The sequence below is a fragment of the Labrus mixtus genome, chromosome 22 (genome assembly GCF_963584025.1).
Source record: "Labrus mixtus chromosome 22, fLabMix1.1, whole genome shotgun sequence".
NCBI lineage: Eukaryota > Metazoa > Chordata > Actinopteri > Labriformes > Labridae > Labrus > Labrus mixtus.
In genome coordinates, this window is record NC_083633.1 from 10,481,681 (window position 1) to 10,493,727 (window position 12,047).

At 40.3% G+C, this 12,047-nt stretch overlaps 1 protein-coding gene across 1 annotated transcript; it reads right to left on the reverse strand.

The window, feature by feature from the left end:
- Window positions 1-1,745: 1,745 nt before the first annotated feature.
- On the reverse strand, window positions 1,746-10,564 carry cntn1b (contactin 1b). The gene is made up of 23 exons (XM_061030038.1): window positions 10,395-10,564; window positions 9,694-9,729; window positions 9,464-9,590; window positions 9,190-9,371; window positions 8,621-8,716; window positions 8,136-8,348; window positions 7,871-7,970; window positions 7,603-7,787; window positions 7,291-7,415; window positions 7,054-7,171; window positions 6,705-6,855; window positions 6,463-6,590; window positions 6,182-6,354; window positions 5,911-6,034; window positions 5,579-5,746; window positions 5,338-5,487; window positions 5,175-5,245; window positions 4,823-5,075; window positions 4,588-4,709; window positions 3,406-3,595; window positions 3,178-3,299; window positions 2,927-3,083; window positions 1,746-2,835 (listed from the first exon to the last, which is right to left on the reverse strand). Exons 1-23 carry the CDS (start codon window positions 10,447-10,449, stop codon window positions 2,753-2,755), a joined length of 3,129 nt encoding a protein of 1,042 aa, XP_060886021.1. The 5' UTR covers window positions 10,450-10,564; the 3' UTR covers window positions 1,746-2,752.
- Window positions 10,565-12,047: the final 1,483 nt, after the last annotated feature.

Here is a 12,047-nt window from a genome sequence, read left to right on the forward strand (position 1 = left end):
CATCTTTAATCAGGCGGCTTGACCGAAACACCTCTCTTATTTGCAAAGGTGTGCAGTGCTTCCTGCACATATCTTAACACAATGTCAGTCAGTCCTGATACAAACACATTTATGAAGTAAAATTTAAGCAGCACCCGACATTTTGTATGGACACAAGCCTCTCAAATTTAGCAAACCACTGCCACAGATAACTTTTGTTTTGCTCTGTAGAAACTCAAACTGTTGTTGTCAAAGGGGATTTGTGGAGTCTCACAGAGGGAAACAAACACACAACCTTGTAGCCCGAGATGATAAGAAATTCACACACTTTTTCCTCCTATCGAACAGCTGCATTAAGCATGCGCTGTCTATGCCACAGAGACATCTCAAAAGTATGCTGCTGCTGTTGCTCCACCGTCCTCACAGGAGCCAGGCCCTGCAAGTAAGAAATAAAAGCAGAAGGAACCACATATATGACAACAACAGACTCTTCAATATCCTCCTCTGAAGGGAGACTCAGTCCCCTGCCATGCGAGGCTCACCTTTGTGTCTCTGCTGTGATTGTTTGTAAATGATGGCAGCATTGATTTCAGCCTCACATGGGAGTTTCTGTGTCTGCGTAATTTGTTGGGAGGGGGGGGGGGGGGGGGGGTGAAGGCGGTAAAATGCTGATAATGGAGGTGGAAACAGGAGAGATAAAAGCCACCCACACAGAGATTGCAGCAGGCACGAACAAACAAAAAGCACAAGATATATAATAAAAAAAAATCACTGTACAGGGAATAACCTATAGGAGAGAAACCTTAAGAGATACCAGTTTGTAATTAATTCAAATGAACCTCATTGTAACTGGGAGAATCGTAGCTCTGAAAGTGCAAGGCACACCAAACATGTGGAATATATATTATTATACTTATATTTCTAGTCAGCATCATTTTTGCATCACTTAAAATGTAACCCAGGTAACAATAGATATATATATATATATATATATATATGAAACTTTAGATAATATGATACATGTATGTGAGAGTTTGATTTTATAAAAGTGTCATTCAATAAATAATGTATGATATTGGACGGTAAGATACTTGAAACGTTGGTAAATGACACATGGGATTACTGCCATCTGCTGGTTGAAATCATTCATCACAGTTTGCCTGATCTGAAAGGGCTAAAAAAAAGTCACAGAATTACAGTATATGGTAAATGTAATTTTTTTATGCTTTAACATTTAAATTAAACAAATTTATGAATGAAACCTTTATTGCCCCTAGGGGAATCTACTCTGCGTTAGAGGAAAAAAACGCAATACAAACAAACATAACCAGGACAGCACATAAAACACATTAAAGCACCAAATGATTAAATGAGGGATTTAAGTAGCAAGTTAAATAAAGTGCAGAGTGCAAAGTTCATACTGTATAGTCAGAGTTTACTTAACAGCTGAATACTGTGTGATATAAAGGGTGTAATGCCTCTTCTCTATACCTGTACCCTTAAGCCAAGAGTTCATACTCCGACCAGAGTGAGAGGGTCTGCTGCAAAGAGTTTAAAACCAAAGCTATCTGGAATTATGCACTGGCAAACAGTGCTTCATGAGCTTGAACATGTATATATTTTACAAAAGTAGCAGTTGAATCCTGGGTTAAATATTTCAAGAAATATCAGTGTCATGTTTGTTATTAAGTATGAGATTCAAATGGTTTTATTTGTAACTGTGTTTTTCTTTTCAGAGATAAGAGACACTAAAACATCAGCCAGTATAGATTGTTGTACTCTGTTTAATGGTTTTTCATAAAGGAAATCCGCATAAATATGTGATATACAGCAATTTCTTAAACCCTGTTTTAATGGTTCTTTCAAATCATGAATGGTCACTTGCAAAAATCACAATTTGTCATTAAGTGAGTTGGGCTTCATTGGTGCAGCTAGAAATCATGTTTCAGTTGCTCTACACACAAAAAATTAAATTAAAACTCAGCGAGCATCTTCTGTTCCTGTCAGACAGCACCATGGGAAATCAGGGAAATGCATTTGAAAAAAAGAAGTATAACAATAAGTGGATAGTATTGAGCTAAATGACAGTGTCTTTATGATAGTAGAGACTAGGCTGCTAAGAATGTGAAATCCTGTGAAGATTTGAAAAGTGGCATTCAATGTTCACTCATCCTTTACTGCTCATTATAGAACAAATGCAATGTTTGTTATTCATTTGCAGCTTGACCATCTGAGAAATTCAAGGAGTTTAAGGGACATTTAAATTGGACATATTGCAATAGTGATGATAGACATCAACTTCAAAAGGCCTTTCCTTAAAGCTTCATTACCATCTGGACAGTGTATGGCTAGCTTATTTGTAGAAGTCAGTACCCTATCATATGAAGGAAAAACAAAAATCTTTCTTTGTTAGCTTTAATGAAAGAGAATGAGATTTTTAGGATCTTCTTTTTAGGTTAATTCAAAAAACTTTCTAGAAAAATATGCCTAGATGCAGTAGTCCCACATTTTACTCCATGCATCCTGCAGATCTGCTGTACTGTTGGCTTGTTTGTTGGGAAGTAAATCCATACAAATTGACAGGGGCGAACACCTGATACATTTCTAGTGAGAAACAGCTTTCTGTGTGGCATTTCAATAAAACATGTAATATATGATCTATACCCATTGCTTTCAGCGTGAGGAGTGTTTAAGGGTGGAGAATGGATTTCCTTTCAGGTCCACATATCTAGTTCCCAGAGTCTTTTATATATACATGTAACTTGCAGCAGGCTCAAATTTCCAATCCCACAATGCAAAGCGCCAGTAGCAACAAAGATACCAGGCTCAGTGTGGGCGTGGTCATAGATGCTTTACCTGAGGAAGGAAGAACAATGTAAGACATGTATAAAACCGAGAAGGCAAAAAATCTTGAACTGCCAAATCAACAAGAAATATTAAGGTTTACCCATAATCCTAATTTTCCTGACTGGGCCGTCTCCTCCTTCATAACGGCCGCGTACCATCAGCTCATAATCTCCAAACTGAGGCATGGGGAAGTCCATGAAGTGCCAGCCAGTGATGTAAACCTTCCCGTAGATGTAGCCGGTCTTTCTGAACAGGACCTGTAAATCATAAAATTTCCAATTTAGTCTTCATCATAATAACAAAAAAAACATTATTAGGCTAAATAAAAAGTTCCAAAGTTTTCACACCCACCTTGTAATACAATGGGAAGGAGATATTGCCAAACCAGTCATAGGAGATATGATCCCACCACACATACATCCATTGTCCTGTCCAGGTAACATATTTCCACATCCTGGGAGGGTCTGGTGGTGCTGTGAACAAAAAAAAGCATTCATTCATTTTTATTAAGAACCAATCTGTATCTGTAGATCAGTGTAATAAGATAATTGACATGAAATGTTGAGTGACTGTTCTTACGTGGTCTCTTTGTGAACATCTCACAGTGTTCCCCTGGCGGTCCGAGGCCAGCTCCGTTAAAGGCACGGACCTCGATGAGGTAGTGAGAGTCTGGCAGCATGTTCTCCAGCCTCGTCTGATTGACTGCAGCTGGGACAAATATGCGGTGTGCTCCTGGCTCTGGATCGTCGTACTTTCTCCAGTATTTGACCTGATTTTCCAAGAAAAGATTTTTTAAAAATAAATCACATGTCTGTTTTTTTTTTTTATTGACAAAAATAGAAAGCAAAGTTATAGTATTTTCCCCACAGTGCCAGCCAACCAAAATAGAGAGTCCAAATACATGGTCAACATTTTCACAGATAAAATCTTGTTTCAGGTCATTGCCCATAATTATTAATCTCACTGTCTATGTTGTCACCATAATTGGTTTAAATAAGAATCAGCTAGCTGACCTTTGCTTCTTCTGGGAACGAGCCACACACTATTCACTTTCATCTACTGTACTTCCCAAGTATTTGTGTTGGATGATAACCTGTAGCTTATCTTTTGTGATTGAAGTGCATTTTTCCCGGATTCAGTCATAAGCATTGGTAGCTATACCAGAAGTTAACGGCTAATGTGTTGCTAAAATTGCTAACTGTTATTTATTTGTTTATTTAGACAGGGACAGTGTACAGCCTATTAGCTTTACCAAAGTTAGCTCTAGGCTAAGCTAATTTACGTCTGTAGTCCCATTTTAATTCTAAACTTGTTGTACTTTGTTCGCCCTGAGCACGTTTACAAATGACACATTAGCTAGCTAGCTTGTTTGCCTAAACTTTTGCCCCTTTTGTTTCTGATTTGTAACTACTATCATTTCAAATATAACTATATACTTTTTTCAGTTTCATAACTGCTTCCAGAAAATAAAATTAATAGAAAACTGCTATGTTTACAATTTGTTGGAAGCATATTTAGCTTACATTTGCACCTACTTGGATAGGTAGCTAGATAGCTAGATAGATAGATAACTAGATAGCTAGCCAGATAGCTCTGTCATAAGTTAGCCATTGTTTTAATCCATATTCAGCTCATTCATTTTAAACATAAAAAAGTATTCATGATATGAACTCAAATACTGAAAACAGTAACATTTCCACAGTTTTTGATAAAGTAAACATCCATCAGTTGTGTGGGACTTGCCCAGTAAAAACTCTGTACCTGGTATCCCTCAATGTACTGTTGCAGACCTGTACCAGTGTCGACCACTGGCAACCACCAGACCAGAGCTTCAGTAGAGGACACCGGTCTGGCATATACGTCTGTGGGAGACTCTGTGGGTACTGGAGATGACAGATAAAGCAAAAAAAAGTCAGATAAACTGCTTAAGGTGTAGAGTCACACCTTTTATTTTTCAAGAGAATTTCAGAACCCAACCAACAAATGAAATCCTCACCATCTCTTGGGTAGTAGATGACCTTGGTGAGGCTGTACGGTCCGTCTCCTTTCACATTAAACGACTTGATCTTCACCTGAAACTCTCGCACCTGGAAATCCTCTTCGGTTGGGATGAAGTAGGAGTCTCTGTGGACATGACGCCTCGACTCGGGGTCTGAAATGGTCTCGTACCACCAGTCGTAAGCATCATGAGGCTTGAATGCCACAATGTAGCCAAACTTTTTGCCGGAGAAAAACCACGGCTCTACAGGCTAAAAGCCAGGGTTAAAAGAAAGTAAAAACCACTTATAAGTTTCCAAGAAATTTTGGTATAAGATCCAGTAAGATTCATCGACTGAGGGGTTACTTACAGTCCATGTGATGACAATTTCGCCATTTCTACCTCCAAAGCCGGCTACATCAGTGGGAGAAACCACTGGAGCTGCGAAGAACAAAAAGTAATTTAAGTGCTTTCCCCCTTTCATTTCATGTCCTAACTAAAAAGTGTGTCCAATAAAAGTCATCTCTTCTTACCAGCATCCCAGGTTTTGATCTTGAGGGAGGGGATACTAGCCTCACCCGAGCCGTACTCATTGGTGGCGATGATCCTGAATTGATATTCCATCCAGGGGTACAGGTCAGTCACTTCTGCCTTCTCAGTATTACCGTCAAGGAAGGTAGGAGCTTAGGAAACCAAACATATCCTTTCATTTAAACTTTTTTGGGGGGATTCAGAGGGGGGTTCACCCTCCCACTGGCAGTGAATAGTACTCACAGGTGCTGGCGTCCTTCCAGTCGTCCTCATTCAGGGCCCAGAAGTGTCTGGTCTGGATGGTGTAGGAGAGAATGGGGCTGTTGTGATCTGCTCCTTTGGTCCATAACAGCTTCACCCATGTGTCTCCAATCTCGTCCACACGGATAATTCCAGGAGGCCCAGGAACACCTGAGTCGGGGGGAAAAGCCCAAAAAGAGAAGATAGTGTCGATGGTCAAGTCTGCTCATACTTCTTTTCCACATTTGATTAAAATGAGAAGCCCATCAAATAATTGCTTATTAAAAGATCTTGGCTAATGTGATAATTTGCGGTACAAGCATAAAGAGACTGACCTACAACCTTGAGATCAGCGTACGCTGTGTCACTGTCCACCACTGTCTGAGCCGTGCAGGTGTATCGACCTTCATGCCAAATCTGCACATTTTTTATTCTCAGGTCACCCCTCCCATCTTCATCCTAAGTCACAGGGAAGCGAAGACAAGGACAGGAAGTGAGACAAAAAAAAAGAAAAAGAAAGAAGTTGAGGGCAGGGACAGAACTGAAGACCAATTGTGAGATTCTCTGAAGCCGGTAAAATGAGGCTCAGATGAACTATGGACGTACCATGACACGTTCATAGTGTTGCCACTCAGCGTTGAAGTCGATGACTCTGAAGTCGATGGACCAGATGAAAGTGATGTCCAGCATGGGGTCGTACGAAGCAGCACAATTTATAATGACCTCATCACCAACCTGTACTTCAGTGTCCTCAGGGGGTTCTGTGAGACTAGTGGCCTCTGTGGGGAAAAAGACAATGATCAAGAGTCAAATGAAAAACCTGCAAAAATGCAAATCCTGATTTGACATATGTACTCTCACAAAAAAATGTGCACATATTTGCTGACCTGTGATGGTGAGATAGCCTGAACTGTTTGCCTTCCCTCTGTCATTCTCAGCAAAACAGGTGTACACGCCTTCATCATTATTAGTTGCATTGAGGATCTCCAGATTTCCATCAAACATGATGGAAATACTAAAAATGGAAACAGTCCAGTTAAAGTTGCTTGAAAGTGGATTGATTGGACTGAATAAGAGAGTGTATTTCAATAATACAATACACTGAGAGTGTATTTGAAGTTGGACAAACCGTGAATTGTTAAAGAGGAGCTCTTTGCCCTTCGTCCAGGTGTATCGCGGTCTGGGAGCAGCTCGGGGTTTACACTCGATCACCACACGGCCATCTTTAGCTCCAAGAAGCTGCTTCTTCACCGGGTTGAATTCGAATGTAGGGGGACAGGCTAAGTGAAAAAGAAATATGCAGAAGTTTGAATGAAACTTAAGTCATTGTTGTCCTATGTTTCTTAGCATTTTCCTGAAAGATTGAAACTATGAAGTTAAAAGGTGTTTGGACCCAGTTTGGTCACAACTCAGACCTCCGGGGTGGTCCAAAATATTCATTAAATCATTGAGTTAACGGTTTATTCAAAAGGACCCACCAATGACCCGCAGCTCAGCGTTGGCATATTTGATGCCCCAGTAGTTCTCAGCGACACACTGGTACATTCCTGAGTCGTCGAAAGTTAGACTGGAAAATTTCAGTTCCCCTTTCCCATACTGAAACACACACATAAACACAAAAAGCATTCAAATGAAGGAAGATCTGAACAGAAGATCTTAGTATATTCTACAAACTATGAATTTTTTGAATGAGAAGATGGAGGATTTTTCTTTACCATATATCCATCTTTGTACCAGCGGATAAAAGGGAATGGCTTCCCTGATGCCACGCAGCGCATGGTGTGCTCCGAGCCGATGTCGATCTGAGTGTTGTTGATTGTTTCCGCCCATTCTGGAGCAGCTGAAAAATAAAAACGGGCATTAAGAAGATGATATTTAACACAATATTTAAATGAAAGGACAAAAAAAAGATTCCCAGAAGAGATTAAAAAAAGAAAGACAACAGACTGACAGAGTGTTAGCTTTGCATGAAGAAGTACACTCTACAATCTCATGTTGAAAATGTGCACTCCAGTGAGTCCACTTACACTCCACATACAGCCAGGCCTTGTGCCAGTCCTTTCCTTTAGTGTTGATGGCCTCACACTCGTATCCGCCCACGTCTTCATACTGAACATTGTATAGATGAAGCACGGCTCCTGACTGGCTGATCTCGTGATTTGGAGGGAGGTCGGTGTGGTCCACTTTCCTCCAAACAATGTAAGGGATTGGGCTAAAAAAGACACATGCACACAAAGTTAAGTTGTTTTTTCCCCCATCACATTGAGCAAATGTTGAAACAAAATTAAAACTTACTTTCCCAAAGCAAAGCACTCCAATGTGATATTAGAGGCCAGCATGGCAGTAGTATCTGGAAATTTCACCCTGATGTCTGCTGGGTACTTTCTCTCCTCTCCTGAGACCACAGAAAGTAACAAAAATTCTCAATGCCGACATTAAAAAAAAAAAACACTCAAAAATTGAGCAGGTATTCTTCTTTAATGGTTTACTTTCAGAATTATGTTCTACAGCATATCCCAGAGGTATATATCTATGCTGTGGTACGTGTTCCTCTACTAACCATCCTCCGGAGATAAGGGGATAAGTGGGATGAACTTTGAGAAGACGCTCTTCCCAGTAATTGGACTGGAAACAAAGCAGGAGTAGTTTCCTGCATCCTGAGCCTCCACTTTGGAGATGTACAGATTCCCGGTCCTCTGGGAGACAAACCGACGACGATCTGTGGGCAGGAACACTGGGAACTCATTGAAGATCCAGCGGTAGGTCACCTCCTCTGTAAACGGGAGAATAGGAGGATGTCGATTTTTTTCACACGATTAACTTTTTTATTTAGGTAATATGGAAGAGAAGACAGAGGATAGAGTGGGGTGAGAGAGTTGGGAATGATATGCGGTGAAGTGCAGAGGGTCGGAGGGAGTGGAACCTTGGTCGCCCACTTTGAGGACTTCAGCCTCTGTACATGGGGGCGTCGGTATAACAGCTAGATTGTCTAGCACCCCCACAAGATGACCTATTCTCCTGTTGAAAAGAGAGACCCATACGTACGTGGCCAGGCTTTTGGAGGGACACATAGTAGAACAGCCCCTTGTCCTTCTTTCACAGAAACAGGGTCTCTTTCCTCTTGAGGAAACTCCTCCACAACTATGTCACAGATGAAAAAAAAAGAAGGAATTATAAAAGATGAAATCTTCTGAAAAAGGTATTTTCTCTTTGATTATTATAGCGCATAAACAATCAGTGTTTCAGTTTATTATTTATTTCAAGATTACAATCATTGAAGCCACAGGGAAATTAAACAGTTTTTCTCATTTGGGACCCTTTTCAATAGTCAACAGAGAGGGTGTTCACTCTTCCTTTGTAGATTGTTTTTTGAGACAGTGAAAAAAATAAATGGTTGTTTTAACCATGGTTTTAAGTGTTACAAGAAGAGACTTTTGAGGGACACAAAGGCAGATTTAGCTTCTTTGATAAAAAAAAACCTCCAACTAAGAGATTGAATATCCTTGCAAGTATTAGGGAGGGTAAATGTACAAACATTTAAATCTGGCTAATGGACACATCAAACATTCAAGACATACTACTACGAGCTGCACCAATAGGGGTCAGACACTCACATCCAAACTTGACCCTGGCCTCTTTGCTGATGACAGTGCCGTAGATGTTCTTGGCAACGCACACGTAAGTCCCGCTGTGTTTTTTCTGTCTTGGGTTGGTGATGACGAGGTTCCCCCCCACCAGGCTGTAGTGCTCGTCCGGCTGCTCCATCAGCTTGATTTCCCAGTTATCACGGCGCCATCTTAAAGCGGTACAATACAATCATGTATAAGAAGAATAGAATGTGAATTATATAACTGTATTGGAGAAAGGGTCTCCTTTAATAAGTCTAACCTGTATGATGCTGGTGGGTTTGCGCGTGCCCTGCAGTTCATGGAGATTCTCCCATCGGGTGAGTCCTCAGTGTAGACCACATCCACAGGCTCCTCCTCAAAGATGGGGCCGTATCCAGTAGCGTCCTCTGACAAATTTGATACAGTGATGAGCTTATGTACTGGTTTAAAAATCAAACCTGAAATGTTTAATTTAAAGATATAGCGACTATTCTGAGAAACTCAACTTACCTCCATAAATTCTAGGCTCACCAAATAAGACCGCCGCTGCAGAACAAAAACATCAATGGATGGATCAATCTCACACAACATTATTTTCTAAACCAATGTCTTAATAAAACAACTTGATTTTTCACTTGTTGACAAGGGTTATAGATGTTTGTTTTTGCAATTTTGTATCTGGAACTTATAGCCTACAAAAATTACCTTTTTTCTGATTAAGCTGAAGAAAATACTTAAACACCCATATCTACATCTAAGATGCAAAAAAGGCAGTCTATTGTGCCTGAGTTATCATTAGAAACTGCAACATAAAGCTGTGTGTCATCAGCAACAGAAATGTATGCTGTGCCTCCTGATGACATAACAAGGGACTACATGTACGAGTAAAAAGCATAGGACCCAAAATTGAACCCTGAGGAACACCGCAATTGATCTTGTTTGATTATTACATGATTAAAGCACAACAAATGTGATTTCAGTCAATAATGTTCAGAGGTTTACACCTAACCATCCAATATATAAAGTTTTATGAAATCAGAATAGTCATGGTAATGCTGTTCCTCCTGATAGCAAATATAGTTAAGTTGATCAATAATGTGCAGGGTTTATACTTAAATAAGATCATATTATAAAAGCACAGTATTTATGCATTCTTTTTTATGTTTTAGGGTGTGAATAGTTCATTTTCTCGGCATCACTGTGGCTCTTACCTGTGAGGGAGATGGAGGAGGAGAGGGCCAGTAGCAGTAAAGCAGCTGAAGCCATGGCAAGGGACTTTCTGCAACCTTGGAATTATGAGCATGGACCAAGCGACACACAAGAAGTTGATGGACTGGACATGAACTGGAAAGGGCTGAGGAGGACAAGATTTGAGACTGTCAGCAATAGAGTGTATTTTTTATTTTGTATGATATGATATTCTTTAAGGCTGCACAGCTATGTGGTTATCTGTTGTCTCACAGAGAGAAGACACCTGGTTCGAATCCTTGTCGGACTGGAGCCTCTCTGTTTGGAGTTTGCATGTTCCCCCTGTGCATGTGTGGGTTTTATCTGGGTACTACGGCTTGCTCCCACAGTCTCTGTGGTCACCCAAAAATGCCAGTAGGTCTGAATGTGTGTGTGGCTGGTTGTCTGTATCTATATGTCAGCCCTGTGATTGACTGGCGACCAGTCCAGGGTGTACCCTGTGTCTCTCCCAATGACAGCTGAGATCAGCTCAAGCCCATGCGACCCCGAACGGGGAATTCCGTATCGATAACGATGGATGGATGGATGGATGATATTCTCTAATGGTAGGAACAGTCATTGTATAATAAAAACACCCAGATTTGACCCTTAAGATATAATATCAAATTGATGACTGTGCCTGACTTTCTACACCAGAAATAGTGAGTGCAGGACTAACAGGAGCCCTTCAGTGTATATAAATGATTCAGGATGTGAGTGACTCAGCAGAACACTGCAAATAGTTATGCGGAGTGCATGCACATCCACAAGGACATGCACCAGCAGGAGACACGCACTAGAACAGTCTGCCTGTGTAGAAACAAAACACCAGGTAGCACTTCGGTACCTCGACAGCTCCTACTGTGCTGTCACACATGCTGACACATCACGTCATGTCTGTAGGATGAAATAGCAGCACTGCTGTGAGCAACTGCAGCGTTTTAACTCTCACCATCAACAAGACATTCAAGGAGAAATATTAAGAGTGAGAGAAGAACTAGCAGAGGTGAGATCTCCTTATGATGTGTAATTCTTCCAGTCGAAAACTTTTTTAGACACATCAAACAAGGGAAGCATCTGTATGCATCCGTTAAATAGGCGTGTCCCATTGCAACAGTGTAAAAGAACGATATACAGATAAATCAGGCTGAATCAGTAGCAGATACTGATGTTATCAAGGAGGTTGGGTATCATCAGGCCAGATCATATCATAATAGATTTAGATAGTAAAAAGGGAGACAGCCAACAGAATGTGTTCTGAAGGAATGCCTGTTCACATTTACATGGTCTCATTTACATGTTAGGTTTAAATTGGAGATTTTCTGTAACCCAAACTGAATTTCCATGTCTTTATATTCTGTAATTGGCTTAATATTGAGTACTTCTTCTGAAATACTGCACTTAAGTATATTTGTTATATACTTTATATACTACATCTCTACATCTCTTATACTATTTGACACTTGTTACTTTTGACACAAGATACATGGTATGCCAATATGATGTGATACATAACTGTACTGCTAACCTACCCAGTAGGATACAAATCTACATTTAGCTGTACATCTACAAACTACAATATCAAAATGCCCATACATGTATTCTGAAGTGAAAAAAACTGTATCAAACTTTTACTT